This window comes from Embiotoca jacksoni, unplaced genomic scaffold (assembly GCF_022577435.1).
Source record: "Embiotoca jacksoni isolate LCO1_2020_lvr unplaced genomic scaffold, fEmbJac1.0.p SCAF_16, whole genome shotgun sequence".
In the NCBI taxonomy this organism is placed as follows: Eukaryota; Metazoa; Chordata; class Actinopteri; family Embiotocidae; genus Embiotoca; species Embiotoca jacksoni.
This window is the reverse complement of record NW_027185296.1, coordinates 10,338,147-10,357,544: the sequence shown is the minus strand read 5'-3', so window position 1 is coordinate 10,357,544 and position 19,398 is coordinate 10,338,147. Positions and strand designations below refer to the sequence as shown.

General features: G+C 42.9%; 1 protein-coding gene across 1 annotated transcript; it reads left to right on the top strand.

Annotated features, from left to right (window-relative positions):
- The first annotated feature begins 7,253 nt into the window (after window positions 1-7,253).
- sap130a (Sin3A-associated protein a) lies at window positions 7,254-17,825 on the top strand. Its single transcript, XM_069150868.1, has 20 exons — window positions 7,254-8,124; window positions 8,220-8,485; window positions 9,180-9,347; window positions 9,430-9,556; window positions 9,682-9,797; window positions 9,894-10,018; window positions 10,540-10,687; window positions 10,781-10,871; window positions 10,987-11,091; window positions 11,208-11,349; window positions 12,000-12,115; window positions 12,264-12,566; window positions 12,668-12,839; window positions 13,681-13,779; window positions 13,867-14,228; window positions 14,323-14,568; window positions 14,654-14,779; window positions 14,875-14,978; window positions 15,450-15,563; window positions 16,454-17,825. The coding sequence occupies exons 1-20, from the start codon at window positions 8,013-8,015 to the stop codon at window positions 16,610-16,612; spliced, it is 3,201 nt and encodes a 1,066-aa protein (XP_069006969.1). The 5' UTR covers window positions 7,254-8,012; the 3' UTR covers window positions 16,613-17,825.
- The last annotated feature ends 1,573 nt before the right edge of the window (window positions 17,826-19,398 follow it).

Below are 19,398 nucleotides of genomic sequence, written 5' to 3'. Positions count from 1 at the left end.
TTGAAGCTGGATGACACTAGTGTAATGTTACCGAGATAACTTCTCAGGGCAAACTTGAGATTTTAATTCAAAATAGATAACACAGAGGACTCGAGAATTGACTTAGAATTGACAGTTTTCAGACTCGACTCCCCAAAGACTTGACTTGAGCTATAAAGGCAAAACTATCATGATTTTGAAGGAGCGTCTGTGGTTGGAGAGGCACAGAAATGAATCAATAATCCAGTTAATTCTGAATTTGAGCATTGAAGTGTTACAGAAAAACATATTTATTTCATGAAGTTTTCAAACAGGTGCTAAATACTGTTTTGGTGGATCTTTCATTGTCACAGATCACTTTATATCTGGGTCTAAAGAGGCATATTCAATGCCAAAAGTGCACTATTCTGATATAATGTCTGTGTTGTCAGTCATTTTATTTTTACGTTTAAAATGAACCATTTCTTGAAAAAAGGTTGTATTACTAACTGGGCAAATCAGGCAACTTCCCCAGACCTCAAAAGTCTAATTTACATGATGTTACCATTTCATGAACAAAATCAGGTTTAATCATTTTCTTCACTAATGTACAACTACAGGTCTGCTATCCTGCATCTTGTGGCTGTGCAGAGGGATTCTACTTTAATTTATATTGTTTATTTCACATCAACTTTAAAATATACTGTTTATTTTCATAATTGTATTTGATCAAATTACATTTCTGTCTGTAAACAAATTAAGAGATAAAATTTGGAGCAATGTAATATTATTCCATTATAAGAAAACTGCAGCGCTGCAGTCGAACAGAAGATGATTTTCCATGATACTCATTTGGTTGGTTTGGTTTAGTGTATAACAAAAATAGTACAAATAATGCCCGTTACTAAAGTTAACATATTCAAATAGCTTTTTTTTTTTTTTTTTTTTTTTTTTTTTTGCTGTTTCATCAGTCAAAAACCCTCAAATGTGGACTTCATTGTCATAGAGAACTGGCAAACAATCACTAGTACCAGAGAATTTTTTTCATTTTCAGCAAACTTGTTGCCAACTATATTTAGTATCAATCAACTAAATTTAATCCATACACTACTTGTTGTTTCCTGGGTTCCCGGGGAGATACAGATACTGGAATATACAAAAGGGGTCAGTCCGGGACCAATGACACATTTTTGCCCCAGGCCTCCCCCAGAGGAAAATCAGTGTATACATCAGTGTACATCAGTAAAAAATGCATTAGGCACAGAACTTCACTGGTCTACATCTGCTTGTGGTTTCTAGTGAATCAACTCTACAATCCAGAAAAAGTGATTCACTTCAGGAGAGGAATGAATAGATGAGTCAAAACAGTTGATGTCTGGAGCGACAGAGAGAGCAGAGGATAATCTCCAGGCTGATTGAAAACAATTGGAACCTGAGTCAGTGGTAACAATCAGACACTGTACAACCAGGTGCAACCACCCAAACTGTGAAAAGTCAGTTACTTTAAGTCTACAAATGTCAATGAGTGACTAACAATGTGAGTAAGTGGGAAATTAGTCTGTGAAATAATAGAAATCATTTGGGCACTGGCAGATTAAGAAGATGAGTTAATGGAAGATTAAATCTGCACAGGTAGGAGAGCCACGTGTATTGTATGTCTTTCCTGTGTAATTCATACCCACCTTTGAAAACTTCTTGTTAATATTTCCGTGCGTCTTTACCTCTCAGTGAAAATAAACTCCCTGGAATCTGCATTTCATGGGAGCCCACACCATTTTCTTAACTAGTCAGCAATAGTATCCAAAGAATGTTTGTCATGAGGGTTTCACAAGCTCCCAGTTAAAGCAACATACCATCAGGTGTGTGTCAGTGAGTGAGTGAGCACAGCTGGGGAATTTAGTGGGCATGCCTCAGCGTGGAGGAATGGTTTATATAAGCCTTTATGGCCCAGGTGTATGTGCGTGAATGATGATGTGCTCAATCTGAGGGATTGTGGAGTGAATAGCACTTGGGCACTGAGGTACGGAACAATCAGTGATATTAGAGGAAATATTTGCCGTGTTTTATGTGTCCACTCAGTGTTAATGGTAAATGTAATCAGTTAAAGCAATGAATTCCTCAATGTGAGCTACATTAACTGAGAAAGCTGGGTTTTCTTGCTAAAGGAGCTGTGCTGTCAGTGCTTACATGTACCAGGATGCATTGTTTGTGAAGCCCCAAACCCTTCAGTTGTCTTTGCCAGGTCTCTTCCCTTGTAGCATCCACTCAACAAAAAAACTACAAACAGGAGGATGATCTTGTCCACACAGAGCAAAAGACAGAAAGAATTCTTGGGAATTCATCAGGAAGCTATTAGAACTGATAATTTACTGTATAACTAGCAGCTACTGTAAATACAAAAAAAATGTGTTGAGAAGAGAGCGTAGCCATGTGTCACCATGTTCACCCAGTTTCTCGGCCAAAACATCATATTAGATGACAAACGGTGGTCATCTGCTCTCGGTCCTGCTGGTTTAGGTTGTCTTTTTTAGTTCGGTGTCCTGAAGATCTCCACTATCCCTCTGTTCAAGTGAGGAGTAAACTTTCATGCATACTAACACGGCTCTGGCAGTTGGATGAAGACGGTATCCAACAAAAACCTCACACGCTGAACTTCATTGCAGCAGAATCTTTTTCTTTCTGTTGGCATCGGAGAGCAGTTGGAGCAAAGGCACCACTCGTCACTGTTTGCTCTCAGCAGCTCCGTTCCTGGATGGAAACTGTTGGTTGTATCCTCTCGTACAGTGAATGCAGCTGCAGCATAAAACTCTGCACTGAATATTTTCAGCCATTTACTCTGCTACAATATACACGACCAGAAACAGGGAAGTTATTGAGTAGGCCTAATTCATTACTTCCATTGACTTTTACCATAAACATTGACTGGACATTCATATAAAAGCTACATTTACTTTTAAGAAATTAATTGTTTTATTTTCTTTTAATCTTCTAAGAATTTCTAAGAATTTACAACTGAAATAACACACAACAATAAATACAAAAATAAATAGTGCAGAGGATGGATGGCAAAACCATAATAAATGACAATTTTGAGCCCTATAAATGTAACTGCTTCAATATTTGTTGTTTACAAATAAGGCACAAAGTCTGCAGCCAAGCTACAGTTTTTGTGAGACTGTACTTTTGTCAAATCTAACATTGAAAATGTTTTGCAGATATACTGTACATAATATATATAGATATATAATGTACTGTATATATACTGTATATACTGTGCATTTTATATTTTATATTTTTTACTGCTATTTACTGCTATTTTATTTTATTGCTTTTCTATTATATTATTCTATTCTATTATTTTATTCTATTGTTTCTATTATTGCTTCTGTATGTATGCTGCTGTGGTGAAAAAATTTCCCCTCGGGGATTAATAAAGTATATACCTACCTACCTACCTACCTACTGTAGTCTTTATCCTTTTATAGGATGTTTACATGCTAACATTTGCAGCTGCAGGTTCAGGTGATTCTCTGTGGGTTCATATTAGAGATCCCTTCACATCACCTGACTTCCTCCTTTGCCTCTGTCATAGTGACTATCATTAGAGGAAGATAATCATAAGCTGTGTTGGGACATTGGGCCAAAGTGACACATTCTGTCCAAAACGACCACCAGAGGTCGCTGAAGGATAAAGTCAAACTATGAAATAAAAACAAGAGAATTTAGAAGGATAATCACTGATTGGTTGCAGTGTGACAATGTCCCTGTTGACAACCTGAGGAAGAGGAAGAGGACCAGCAGCCATCAGGTGAGAACTGAAGTCTGCAGAAACCAGGTAAAGCAGACCTGCTTCCCAAATCCAGTTCAGTATTTACTGGGTCTCACTGCTGCTGTTAGAAGTTGTCAAAAAACTAAATCAGGCACTTTTCAGGGACGAAGAAGCAGTTCTCCTGTAAACCTGTAAAATGGAGACAGTCTGTGAGTAGTCCTGCTCTGATGTACATTTTTCTTCAGCTTGTGACGTCTCTAATGTACATTATGACACAACCTGACATCTCCCCACCTGCTGACTCTCCACAGGTCCTGGGTTTAAAGCCCAGAACCTTCCTTCCTCTCCTCCCTCAGACCTGCAGGTCCACACTTTGAGATACAGTTGTCAGTCTTCAACAACCCTTCCCCACCCAGGTCCTCGAGTTGATCCCCAAGTCCGAGTCTTCCACCCCTGAGCTGAGTCCTGATGGGGTCTGTCAGTGACGCTCCGCTGAGGATCCACGGTTACTCTGTTGACGAGTACCAGACAATTTACCACTCTGTGGTGGATGACATGCTGGAGTATGTTTGGAAATTAGAGAAGTGAAATCTCCAGCACTATGATGAGATTACAAACAGACAGACTGATAAATTAATGTAAATTCAAATTTAGGCAGCTTTCACTAACTTTTATCTTTATAACTTCATTTTTGTGTTTTCCTATCCTCACAGGTTTACCAATGGCAGACCTCGCCCCTACAACCTGCAGCTTGGAAGAACCATTAAGCAGCGTGACCACGGTGGAAAACCCTGAGGGACTCTGGGAGAAAGAGTCTCTGGGGAAAAAAGTCTATCCATCACATAAAGATGTGGACACCTTCGTTAAAACCGGGCCCCTATGAACACGTTAAGAGAAGAAGGAAATTAAAGTCCATACTATTACTGGGAAAGTAATCTGTGGTGGCGGGGCGTGGTTAGGTCAGCTGCAGGGGGGAGAGAGTGATTCAGGGAACGGTGCCGGACGGAGGAGAATTGGCGCAGCTGATCTGAATCGGGGGAATTGGTTTCTCTCCTTTGATAAGGAAGCAGGACCTGGTGAGGAGGGGAGGAGGAAGCAGCCTGGGAACGGACGCTCGGAGGCAGGGCAGGAGAGCGCCGACACCGTGTGTAGCAGAGTGTGTGCCGCAGTGTGGAGTGAACAATAAAAACAAAACCATAAACCGAACTTTGTGGCTCAGCGTGTCGTCGTCTGTCTCAAAGGAACCCCCACGGTAGCTCAGACTTGCTACATAATCGTTGTAAATAAATGAAACTGTACATAGTTCTGACTTTTAGTTTACTTTACTGTGATTCTTCTACTTCAAATCCAAAGTCCTTTTACAAACTACAAAGAACCCATCGGTGCCTCAACCTCCATAATAGAGCCTCTGAACACCAGCAGCATCCACCGTCAGCCTTCAGAAAGTCCACCACAATGCTCCACCTGCAGCCTTTACTGCCTCCAGAAAACCACTCTCAAACTCAGTCAGTCTTCCTACAGCTTTGTTCAACCAGCTGCAGTCTGAACTGTTTCATGACTTCACTCAGTCTCAGATCCAGCCTCAGCAAGAGGATTAAAAACAGCCTCCTCTTCTCGAATCTTCAAACAAACAACAACAACCTCCACCTGCAGGATCACGAGTCTCTGTTGTTCATTTTAGCACCAAGTCTCAGCAGAAAACTGCAGCTACTGCCGTTCAGCAGCAACTCCAACATCAGCCTGCAGCTTCTTGGACAAACAAGCCTCTGCCACAGTCTCCACATGCAGGTTCCATCAATCTGCTTTCTTACTATCCATCTGCTCCACCCAGCCTCAGCCTCAGCCATCCTTTAGACAGCCAGCAGCAGCCTCCACCTCCAGCTGCAGTCTCATTCTTTGACAGCCTCCACCTGCAGTGTCAGTATTTAAAACACTATAGCTCCAGTCCCAAACCTGATTTATCCACCACTTGCACCACCCATGTCCTCCTATTTGCATCCAGCAACAACAAAAACCTGAATGGGTCTCAACCACGGGCCTTCACCAGCCTCTGCCTCCCTCTCCTGCCTTCCTCTTCAGTTTCTGACTCAAAGTACACTCTCAGAAACGATGAGTGTGGTGACAGAAAGAACAAAGAGGGTCAACATTCAATCTCAATTGAACAATAACTGAATTAACTGGATAATATCTGTGCAATACTTTCAGAGACACCTCTCGTACCTTATTGGACACAAAAAATGAGAAGCCATACCTCCACATAGACTTGACCTGCAGGTGAAGACACCCTGTGGAGTCCACATATATTTCTGTGATTGGCTGCTGCTCTCTAGTGTTCAGTGAAGGTATTGCCGTAGCACGAGTGAACCAGGAGGCCAGCCAGCTCCGGTTTCAGTTTGAAGCGCGGGAGACTCGACGGACCGCCATGACTTGCCAGGCGATTGTCACGTGATCGACGGAAAGAGCCGAAGGCATCGATGGCATCAGTCGGCTACTTGGAGTAACTTGTATAAGTGATGAATAAACAACTTGTCCAACTATTTATTGCACCGAGGGTAATACTGGAAGCTGCCTAGACTTATCTTACAGTAGAATGAAAACATTTTAATAATTGAAATGCTTCCCACATTATCTATAATAATAACCAAAGGACAAGGGCGTGCTTCTGTATGTACCTTTTGAAACCTTTTGAAAACAATGCTTCTTGTTATTTTTTTATATGCAAAAGATCTGAGTTGTTCCTCCACTTACAGAGTTATGGACTATATGAGATTGGCTTATATTTTTCTTGAATTAATGATAACCATTTTATGATACAGAACAGTAAGACAGAGTCATTTAAGTTCCCAAGAGACCACGAGTCATTTATTTGTATTACTCATGAGACATTCCTGATAGTAAGGTCGGATCAGAGTGTTAATTGAAGAATAATGACCAATCAAGGTTATTAAATGTGTCTCCACTTCATGGAAAGTAAAACATTGGTGGCTCTGACTGTGTGAGCAGCGAGGCCAAATGATGCAGGGGCAACACTTTGCAAGGTGTTCAAGGAGACCATACTTAGGTACTCTCCATGGACAGTCCCCGGTTTCACTGTGTTGACCTTTGATATTAAGTAAAATCTTGTAATACATTGAATTCTTGACAGTTTTGGTGTTTTTGACTCTTCTTTTAATATTTTGAGAAGGATTTGATTGACTGTTACATTTTATAAATCGTTAAGCAGAACTATGTTTTGGAGAACCTGCAGACTTCTTGCTCAGCTGCAAGTTGTTCCACTATATCTTGAGACACAGGACGCAATCTTGTGTCAGCTGGTCCTACACATGTCAGCAGGTTCGCTCCAGAGTTACTTCGGCTATCTCCGTCAACCACGTGACCGCGGTGCTGCAGGTTCGGAGCGGTCGCCTTTGAGAGCCCCGCCCCTCCCGGAGCGAGGCTCGGGTCGGGCGAAACATTGCGAAGCACCGATTGGTCAGCGATCCGGCAGTCTTTTGTCTGATTGGTGGATTGCAGCCAGGAGGTTTGGCTCTTCCTGAGTGTTCTTCCGGCTTACATGTTGGAAAAAAAAAAAAGAAAAAGAAAAGACGAATGGAAAAAAATTGTACTCCAAAAAGCGACCATTGCCTAGTAACTCAGCGGTACGGTAACGTCTGCACACATCCAGAAACGTGTTTGTTTGTTTCTCCGTACGAAGCCTTCGTGCTCTTCGGGAAGTTGAAGATTTAACATGAAAGCGAGTCTAACGTTAGCCTGCTGCTAGCTAGGATAGCTGGCTAACAAGGTAGCCTTCAGTTTTAAGCTCACCGAAGCGAAATCAGTGACCGCGGTGAACATTGTCCGACCGGACCGGTACCGCGGTGAACACTATCCGACCGGACCGGTACCGCGGTGAACACTATCCGACCGGACCGGTACCGCGTTTGGTCGTTTTGACGCAGGCAGTCAACGAGCTGTTTCTGCACGTTCACTCGATATCTGCTGTTGTTGTGATACTGACCGCTTAACGTCAAACAAAGGTTCACGTCGTGCTCCTGTGATCAAACGCAGCCGTTTGCATCCCGTTTATTTCATGTAACCCGGTTGTTCTCCGTCACCTCGTCCCTGCTGGCTCTTTTTCTAGCAGCTGTGACGGTTTCTGTCCGCGCGCTGCCCGGTACCAGTTAACCGTTAGTCCTCGTTCATAATCATCGTCAGGACTAGAAACATACAGACTTACTCTTCAACACGTCTGGTTCCGGTGTTAATGTACAAGCTTAACTCTATTCTAGGCCGTAAATAGTAAAGAATGAGCTCCCAGCAATTCCCCCGACACGGACTGCCTGCCTCCAGCGGGGGAGCACCACAGATCCCTGCAGCTGGGAACCTGGTGCCTGTCAATCAGCCTCCACACGCTGCAGGTAACACACCGCTACTGCACTCCGTCTCAGGAGACCTCACACGTGGCAGAGAAGACGACCGTGAATTGATGTTGAGTCAAACTATTTTCCTCCAGCCGGTGCAGATGCAGAAAGCGGTCGGGATGCTGACCGCGGTCCTCAGGATCATCAACCTGCCGGGGGCGGAGGCACGCTGGCGTTCAGAGACGACAAACAGGAGACCATGGTGGTCAGACCTTATCCACAAGTGCAGACACACGGCCAGCCGCAAGCTTCTCCCCAAACCGTGTCCATCCAGCCGGGCACACCTGTGACTGTACCTGCCCCCTCTGTCCACCTCCCACAGGGCCAGCCTGCAGTCCTCACCGAGGGACAGATGAAGGTGACGTTTACATCTCTAACTGTTCTACGAGCTTTATATATATATATATATATATATATATATTTTTTTTTTTTTTTTTTTTTTTTTTTTTTTATTATTTTTTACACCATCTCCAGAGTAAAATGAACACAAGATGGTCCCTGACTGATGTATATTTATTCACCCACAGATTATTTTAGATAACTTTTCAGATGTTGAATGCTCAGGTAAACCTGCTGTTGGGACAAGCCACGGTTCATAGTTTGCACCGGTAATCTTAACATTTACAAGGTTTATGTAACGATCTTGAATTTCATTTGTAAGTATATAATACTTTCTTTCTTTTTTAAAGACCCAAGTTGAGAGCTAAGTGGTCAGGTTTCCAATTTTTACTTGGACAATCACATCAAGCATTGTTTTTTTTTTATATGGATGCACACACTTGTTTAATTTGTAATGAATCCAAAATAAATAATTTCAGAGGACTTAATCTGAAATGACTCTGACAGCTAACTGTTTTTTGCTTAACCTTCTGAACTCCACAAATCATTTCTTCTTTTAAAATAAATCAGCCAGAAACTCCTTTATAAAAATTCTGCAGGATTCTACTGTGCCATGTTTCATATAGCAATTTTTTTTAAAATTTGCATTCCTTGTTATTCCCTCCAAGATAAAAAGAAACCCAGAAACATTTATGTTATGTGTCTTATTTTAGGCTGTCCTGAAGTCACCTATGCCAAGTCGTCTTATTGCTCCAGCACCAGCATCCAACCAGGCTCATATACCCATCCCCCCCAAGGTCCCCAGTCACATTACAGTCACCATAGAGAGCAGTATTGCTCCGACCCCATCTATCCCTGTGGCAACCATCAGTGGTCAGCAGGTGAGAACACTGTACATGGGCTGTTAGTGTGTATTATCTGTCTTTTTCCTGCTGATTACTAAACACCTTCATAATGTTTCAGGGTCACTCCAGCAACTTGCACCACCTGATGCCAGCTAACATTCAGATCATCCGGGGTAGTGCTCCTGCTCTGCAGATCGGGGCCTCTGCAGTCCCTCCCCAGACCTTTACATCCCATTTACCCCGAGGTATGCATGCTGTAATAAGAACAGTTTGCCAGGCTCGATGTTTGCTTGTCTTTGAAACAGTAGTCCATTTCTCACTCACTTGTTGCAGTGTAGTTTCCTATATCAGTGTGTTCTTTGCCCTGTAGGGGCGGCTGCAGCAGCTGTCATGTCCAGCTCCAAAACTGTCTTGCGGCCAGCCACCGGCACCAATGCGGGCCCCGGCCAGCCCACAGTGCAGCACATCATCCACCAGACTATTCAGGTGCTCTAAATTTACTTTAACATAAAGGAATGTGAATATTGAGTTAGAAATGTAGAAGCATTGTGTATAAATTGTGTTGTGCTGTTCTGTCTGCAGTCCCGCCCTACTGTAACAACTTCTACAGCCGTGCTCCCAACTGTGGTGGCCCCGATCTCAGCGACGAGAACTCAGTCCCCCGTCATCAGTCCAACGGTCACACACTCTGCAGAGGTAGCACATGGGTAAGTAGTAATGCAATGATGATGTTGATATTAACTCGATTCATTATGCAACGCAGTGGTTTTCAGTTAACCAGTTAACCACAGTATAATTCAGGTTCATCCATAAAAGGAAATCCAGACCAGTTATTTACCCAAATGTTCTCAAATAAGCTGTCATTTAGTAATAGGAGATGTTTCTTAAATGGGACATTTGCATCATTGATGTCATGTTTTAGTTCAGTTAGCAATCACACTAGAAGCATACTGTGCACAAGTCCAACAGAAACAGAAGCACCTTTTCAATTGGGCACGGTACGAACTGGACTTTAGGGGTAAAACGTGCCGGAGCATGGGATGGATCGCTGAGTGGGAGTCGACCCGTTGAGGCTGGAAAAGGTGTCCAGTACACTACACGCTAAAAAAAGCAACCATAAGTCAGAAAAATGAATGTACTTGAGTGTAGTGTGGAAATGAGGATGCACTCTGATCTTTTATCAAAACTGTGCCCTGAGGTCAGTAATTTGACTCTTTGACTGTTTCAGGCGTCCAGGCCTGACCATTCACCCCCCTCCTGCCACCGTCAGTATTCAAAGGCCTCAGACATCCCGTGACACCGCAACACGGATTACTCTGCCATCACACCCTGCAATTGGAGCTCAAAAGCCCCAGCCTCCACACACCATGGCACAGGTTAGTGCTTCTTGATGACATCCTGCAAAACTATTGAACCGTAATTATAGACATTGAATAATTCTTCCTTGTTTTGTTTTTTTCCTCTCACAGAAGCCCATCTTCAGTACTGTGACACCAGTTGCTGCAGCAACTGTGGCACCAATTGTTGCCACTAACACTGTACCATCAACAACCACAATAGGTACCAGCTTTTTGTAGAGAAAAACTGTATCAGCTTGTCAAAAAACTTTCCAGAAATCAACTAAAATTGAAGTAGTTTACACAAATATCTCTAAAGTAGTTTCATTTATCTCTAGGAGCTGTGCCACATTCCCAAATGGCCAGTAACACCATTGTCACCATGACAATGGCCTCACACTCGTCTCATGCGACAGCAGTAACCACCTCTGCTATCCCTGTTGGTAAGTTGGCTCTTTTGTTTCACTTGCCTTGAAACTGGTGTGTGCTGCCAGCACATATGTTCTCTTAACTTTGATCAGTGTGTGTCGTCTTAACTGTCCTATGGTGTTGTTCACAGCTAAAGTGGTCCCTCAGCCCATCGCCCACTCTTCATCCCGTGTGCAGCCTGACTACCCAGGAGAGAGAGCCAACCTCATCCCAATCCCAGGCCACAGGTCGTCTCCTAACCCCGTCACCATGGAAGCAAGAAGTGACAACAGGTGAGCGCACAGTGGTGGTGAATCTAGTGTGACTCATTGATAGTTATACAGTTGGATGCAAACGTTGAGCAAATTACATATTTTGCAAATTTTTGAAGTAAATACAGTACAAAACCTGCAGGGAACAGCAAATGAGCCTTTTTTTTTTTTTTTTTAAATGTCATGAACCAAAAAACTAATTTAAACCTTAATTGTTTTAAGTGCAAATAGTTTATGAAGCCAGATTAGAGTCAGCCATCACTCCCATGTCAGTTAAACCCTCCTGCAGCTCTTTTGCTGTATACGGTGGTTCCCCATTTTATTTTAGTGGGATTTTATCACTTAAAACAGTGACTTTATGATGGAACTAGTTGGAAAGTAGGGGAATCACTAAAGTTATCTGAACATATTGAGTGAAGACATGAGTGTCTGATGGCAGTCCCTCCAGCTGTTGTCCAGTTATTTTGGTTCGGACCAACATGGTAGACTGACCAAGAATATGACAATTAAGGATGTTTATAATCTATTTCTTGCGATTATGAAAAAAATATTATATAAAAGCATCTATTGCTAAGGTAATGAAGACAAAATGAATTAATTAACCTTAAAACTCAATACTTTATTGAGATGAACATGAATCTTTTATTCATCTTCCATGTTTTCTTTTCAAGGCCTTCCGTGCCTGTGCAGTTCCAGTATTTCCTGCCAGCCTACTCCTCGTCATACCCTCTGACACACACCTACACCCCCATCAGCAGCTCTGTGTCCACCATCCGCCAGTATCCCGGTAAACACTGCTAACCAACTTTGTTTCACTGGCTGTCACTGCTTGGATTGTGACAAATTGACATTTTGGTAAAATGCTGAATTGTGTCTTCTAAATGTGAATCTAGTAGAATTTACAAACTCATTTTACTTTAATTTTTCTCTCCAAGTGACTCCTCAAGCTCCGAGTTCAGCACTGCCCACTCAGGCTGGAGTGGGCGTGGCCACCACTGTCCATCTGAACCACATGCAGCTGATGGCAGTGGACCGGATTGGTCTGCCCTCTGCACAAATCAGCACCCAGGGGATCCAGCCAGCACCAATCACTGCGCAGGGCCTTCAGCCTGCACCGATAGGAGTCCAGGGCCTACACACGTCTGCACCGATCACCACACAAGGAATACAGCAGGCCCCGATCGTCACTCAGCAGCAGCAGCAGCAGCAGCAACAATCGCAGTCTGAAGCTAAACCTGGTAATTACTGATCTGATTTTACCTCATTAACAACAACATGGTGTTGATGAATACTAAACTGAGACTTGGGCTGTTTTTAATGAATGTTTTATTCATTTCAGGGGTTGTTTTGGCTGATGGCTTTGTAGCGAGCCCCATCAGCAGCACATTCAGCACCACCCAGCCAGTAGCCACCATGGTGCAGGCGCACACCCAGGGAGGAGTTGGAGGAGCTCCCACACTGGTCTCCTCCCCGAGACCCAGCATCCTCCGCAAGAAGCCTGCAAATGAGGGGTGCGTACAACACTGGCACATGAAGCAGTGGGCTTCATGCAATGATGTTTCTATATTCCTCTTCTCTTTTCTTACCTTTTCCGTAAGGTTTGCTTCTATTAATCGGATTTAGCGAACTTTAACGTCACAAAAGTTTCAACTTGGTTAATACACTTGCTTATGAATAGCTGCTTGTCCCTGAGATGTGAGCATCTGCATAGACTGTGTAAATAACACCTTACCTAAAATAGTGCTGAACTGGTGAATTTACAGTAAACAGAGTAGGTAAGGTTGTCAACATGAACAAAAAATTTTTTTTCACAAATTAGGTGAATCAGGGGACTTGAAACCGTTAATATCAACAACCGCTGCTAACAGTGTGCCACCAGAGTAGAGAAGTACTGTTGACAGAAATGTACAAGATAGATGCTAGAAAAACATTTAATTAAGTGAACCATCAATGACTTGGATGAGAAGCAGTTGACAGTCATGGAGATTAATTAGTAAAATATTATGTAGTAATTATCTATCATAATTCACTTGCTGGTGCCATCATACAGGCAAACCCTCTTTCTTTAAATTACTGTTGCTAATTTGTTGAATAATTCCAGACCTTAGTAACGTTAAACATGATGTAATTTTTCAAACTTATCCCAACCCTAAAATTAGACATGGCTTTGTGTACAGTTATGTAGCACTTATTTGCAAAACTAGGCTTTACAGTGGCACATAGTCACTCTGAAGCACGGACTCTTTCAGCAGTCGATTATCCAAATACAGTCTCATAAACTTCTACAAGTTCCTACAAGATTCTTAAATGTTTTCTGTTAACAAACAGCCTCTGTCTGTCTTGGTGTTTCAGGTGTGTTCGTAAGAACCTGATCCCCGCTCAGCCCAGTGAACCCGGTGGGGGCAGAATTGATAGTGGTGTGAGAGGAGCAGGATCTCCCCGACCTGCAGGGTGAGCTTGTGTCACACCGCTCTCATCCATGTTCACTTCCTGTTCTGATTTGAGTCTATGAGCTGACGCTTGTGATTCCTCCCTCAGTGTGAAAGCCAAAGCTGAGGTGCACATGGCAGTGGCCCCTCCTGTCATGGCCACAGTAGAAGCACTGCCTTCTCAGGGAGGAGAACAACAGGTCGTGGCCTCTAACAACCAGCTCCTCGCCCAAGCCATCCCCACCATGCTCGCCACGCCGGGCCCTGTACCTCCATCCCAGCCCTCCACTGTCCTCTCATCCCTGCCAGCAGCCATGGCAGTGACGCCCCCTGTTCCTGCCTCGATGGCCAACACTGTGGCCTCGCCCACTCAGCCTGCGGCCAGTAGCACTGCAGCTTGTGCTGCCAGCTCCACCTGCCCAGATGTGAAAATCAAGCAGGAGGTGGAGACAATGGACACCTCCCAGCCAGGTGAGGAGCATGTTTCATATATCGGTAATCTGATCTGGAATCTGTATGAAAATGGAAATAAAAACACACATGAATGTTGTTTACGTCTTCTCAGATTCAACTGCAAACATGTCATCAGCACCGGCCCTCACCACACAGGCCTCCAGCCTGAACACTCCTGCCACAGGGGATCTGATCACTGGAGCTTCCCCAAGGAAAAAGCCCCGCAAGCAGCAGCATGTTATTTCTACTGAAGAGAGCGAGATGATGGAGACCAACAGCACAGATGAAGAGAAGGCCCCAGGCAGGCCCATCACCGGCAGGGCCGAGAGGCGTGAATCTCCACCAAGGGAATATGTTGGTATGTCATGCCAACCTTTGCCGTGAGGAGTACGATGTGTGTTGTCGGCAGTATCACCGGTTTAATGCCTGCTTTTGTGTTGAAGATGAAGAAGGAGTGCGTTACGTGCCAGTCAGACCTCGGCCACCTGTTACCCTTTTGCGGCACTACCGAAACCCCTGGAAGGCTGCCTACCACCACTTCCAGAGGTACAGCGACATCCGGGTCAAAGGTCAGTATCTTACTACCTACAGGCAAAAACACATGTTTTATACAGCTTGTGGCTTTTTGTTTCTAACTCTAATTGCCTTTCTCTCTCTCTCTCAGAGGAGAAGAAGGGCACCCTACAGGATATGGCCAATCAGAGAGGAGTGGCATGCCGAGCACAAGGCTGGAAAATTCACCTGTGTGCTGCACAGCTCAGGCAGCTGGTGAGTACAGGGGGGCAAAAATGTGTATTTACATTGGCCCATTTAATACTGTTTAGTCTTGAAGGTAGAGAGGTTACGCTGAACATTGTGCTGCAATATATAAACAATAACGCATGATACAGTGGAGTCATATTCGCATCGAACTGAGCAAAGACAATTATTTTGATTAAACTCTTAGATATCTAGAGGACATAAAGAGCCGCAGTTTTAGAAAAGATTAAAAACATTTAAAAATAATGTTAAAACACTGTATAGTGACATTTACAATTACATTTCACTGACTTTTGTAACCAAATCAACTCAGTTAGACAAAAATAGCCCCTTTAAAATAATGTTAATTGAACAGTAACTCCACTCATGTCTCCAAGTGATGCTCTGAAGGGACAAAATCGTTCTCATGCACTTTGTTTTTCCTACATGTCTTGACTGAACTTTTGTAAACATAGTTTTTGTCTGTTACTTGCTTTGTAGTCGAGTTTAGAGCATGATGTGTACAGCCGCCTCTCCACCCTCCAAGAGGGCCTGATCCCAAAGAAGAGGGCGGGCGCTGATGATGACCTCCACCGAATCAACGAACTTATACAGGTAAGGTTGTTACTGCAGGCTGGGTTGAGAGAGGAGGCTGCTGTTTCAGCCAGCAGCTACGTTTACAATAATTTAATATGTTTTACAGACTAAACTGAACTCAGCAGGCAGATATTTCTCTGTTCTCTGTTTAGGAGTGACTGAGATTGTCACATCGCTGGTCCACCTTAAAGACCTGTCCACCTTAAGTGAGCCTGGTCAGATTAGGCTAACGCATTGTTGCTAACTTCAGAGTGAACCCCCTTCCCTTTCTTGTGGCCAGCTAGACACAGGAACTTGGCTTTGGTTTTGAAGAGGTTTTGCATTTAATTACTGAAACAGCCTAAACTGCACACACGGCACTGCTACATTCACACAGCTACACTGCAAATTTCATAGTCACCTCACCGTCACACCCACTCGCTCTCTCTCATTCAGGTTAGATGCTGTGAGAGCGCACTTGGCTCTGTTCCTGAGGAAACCCTGTCTGTGGACAGATCTTTACTTCAGCACATGGAATGCACCTTCAAGATTAATCCACAGAGCACTCCCAAGACTTTGAATCAATGCAGCTCTGAAATAAAATACCATTAATAAAAACCAGCATAAATGCATTAGCTGTGTTGGTTTCGGTAGCCTATTAAAATAAATTGAAACCAATGGGTCTCTTGTAAACTCTAAGCGCACATTTTCTGGGCTGATTGTGCAGAGCCATGTATCAGTTTGGGTACAACTTGTAGTCCACAGTTTCTCCTCTTTAGCTTGTCAATTTGCCTTAATTTATTTATTTTTCAGAACTCATTTTAGTAGTGTTGATGATGCTCAGCAGACTCGATACAATCCAACAGGTAACCTCTATTCCCAATAATTTGCTTTCCACCGCTGAAGTAATGCGTGCATTTGGTTGCCAGGGTAACATGCAGCGCTGCAAGCTGGTGATGGACCAGGTGACCGAGGCCAGAGACACCATGATGAAAGTGCTCGACCACAAAGACAAAGTGCTGAAGCTGCTCAACAAGAACGGCTCCGTCAAGAAGTCCTCCAAACTGAAGCGTAAAGAACGGGCATGAGCTTCACGTCCGTCGACTACCACCACCACTGCCCCCCTCCACGAAGGGGTGAAGGAGCTGCTCTGAATTTTTGGTGCTATGATTTGCTGCATACAATCGCACGCACCCTCCTTATCTGCCTGAGAGCGGACGGAGAGAAGCGGCAGGAGGGCTTCAGGAAGCAGATAAGGAACAGGGTCTCATTGAAGACACAACGCACACATTGAGCGTGGAACATTGTAGGTGGACGGCCACAGTCCCCCACCCCTCCTTTTTTTTTTTTTTTTTTTTAAGACCCCTGAGACCATTTTTACTAACTTAGTATCTGCCTCTTCTTTTAAGACAGTTGGAAGCTGGCACATTGTGTATGTGTGATATTTGGCACTAAATGCTGGGGCAGTCAATCTGAATCTCAGCACGTCCCGTAAGAGAGATTTCTGTTAAAAGTGAGCAACCATAGAGTTATCGAACGGAGTAAATCATAGTCATTTAACAGGATTCCTTTAGCAAACTGTGTATAAAGACTTAACTCAGTCGTGCTCTTTTCATCAGTCTGTGCCTTCATTTTGTCAGTGTACATGAAATGGACAAATACTTTGAACGATGTTCCACATGCTGTCGAAATACTCTTAAAATATCCTTCAAAGAAAAGTGTCAGGTCAATTTCACTCCTTCCCCTTTTCTTTTCATTCAACTGGTGTGGATGAATAATTACCTTTTATCAGCCCCAAGTTTAGGTGTAATCGAAAAAGTACTTGTTCCTGAGAAGTACTAAGGTTGCAATAAATAAAAGAACCTAAGTGTGGGAAAATGGATTGAATTTACGATTTTAAAAAAATGCCATTAAGGAATAAACCATGTTCTTTGATCTGAGAGTGAGAGGTCAACGTTACATTCAAAACTGCCATCACTTACCATTTAATCCCAAATGAATGGATGTCACGACAGCGATGACATCACTTTGATTTCCCTTCGGCAGAAGGAGGAGCGACTATCCTCGTGATCACAATGGCCGATTGAATTCTTGTAAATCACTGTAAATGTGCTTTTGGTTTTTCCATTGACCGGGTTCTTTTCACATTTTGTACTCAATGGACATGTGTGCTGTGTGTTGTGCCGCTTTGTGTTGCAGAGTGTGACGACACTGGCGTAGTCAGATGAAGCGAGCCTGAAACATCCAGCCATTGTACATTGTTTTTGTCTGTGTAATTATAGTAAAGATACCTAAACAACACAGGGTACACTGTAATTTTCCCTTTGTATTTTTACTGTCTGCTAATTGTCTGTTTTTGTTGCCGTTACTTTTGCCAGCTCGACGTCTGCATCCAATTAGACTGAATCCACATTCTGTCAAGCAAACATAAACAGACCACACCTGAGGGCAGATAGTGACACAGTACAGTCAGTCTTCTCATTGTTGGTCTTCAAGGACCTTCACATCATGTGGTTTCATTTCATTGTTATTGAATATGAAGAAGCTACAGCACAACCAAGAAAAGATACCTATTATACAACCCTGTTTTTATCCTCTTGGGTGAATGAGTCTTGATGGTATTTTAAGCCACCAAAACTCTTGGATTTCTTCCTTTTAAGGTTTTACTTGTAGAAGTCATTGTAGTTATGTTGCTCAGTCTGATCTATCTGTAATGAATTTGTCGTACAGTTGGTATGAGCTGTGTTATCCACCTTCCAACATCTCCTGTGTGAGCGCAGCTGTTCCTCTTTACTATCTACTGTTTACAACATAATTGCCTCCGAGTACATCACATGAACCATGACGAGGAAAAGTGAGTTGCTGACATTTGGGTAATTCACTTTCTACTTTGAGCACAAAGTTTCCCACCAGTTTACTGGAGGTTTAGCCAACAAATGTTTTTTTTTCCTGCATTCAGGTTTATTCAATAGATAATTTTTTTTTTTTTTTTTTTTTTTTTTTTTTCCCCCAACCATCTATGTTTGGGAAAGACTAAAAATGTCAAATATGATTATGTAAGATGTTTTTATACTGGAAATATTGTGTTTGTATAGTAATTGTTTGAAGTGGATACTTTAGTGGTGTTTTTATAGCCTTGTTTTAACATGTCAACCAGTTTTCAGTTATCCGACTTCTGTCAAATTATCATCATATTCAATGGCAGATTAGAGGCAGTCGTTGTTTAAACCCAACTGGAACTGGTGCTCTGTGATATAAGTAGATGGTTTTTAGAGTCTGGTATTTAGTGACACTGGGTGGCTCTACCTTTGCAGGAGCAAAGTCAAAGAGCCATAAAGCGGCTGTGCTGGGAGAACTTCCTGCTTCACAGTGATCCAAGAAAAAGGTTCCCTGAGCTATAGCACGGGCTGCCACCTCACAAACGGCTGTTCTCAGGTAAGAGCTGACACAATTCACACACGACGGTGTCTTCAACTTGGTGAATATACTACAAAATGTCCCCCGAAGAGGATATTTTGTTTAATTTTTTGCAAATGTCAGTAATTCATTTTAATTTTATGACATTCAGTATAAACTCATGGAAGTCCTGCTCATATGGTGAGAGGAGTAAATTCAGACATCATGTCCTTTGAAAATGTAAATTATATTTGAATCGGTGATCAAGTCACAAACAAGCATTTGTCACTTCGCATGTTTTAATTTGAATTGCCTAACAGCTTGTGTATAGTGCAACCCTGTAAGTAGGGCTTATTTAACTTCTCTACAGAGTTACTACTCTATAAATATCAAGGTGAAGCATGTCCACACATATAACACCTACTGAAGTGTGCTGCAGGCCTAACTAAACCTACGTTGGTTTGCTAACAAGTGTGTG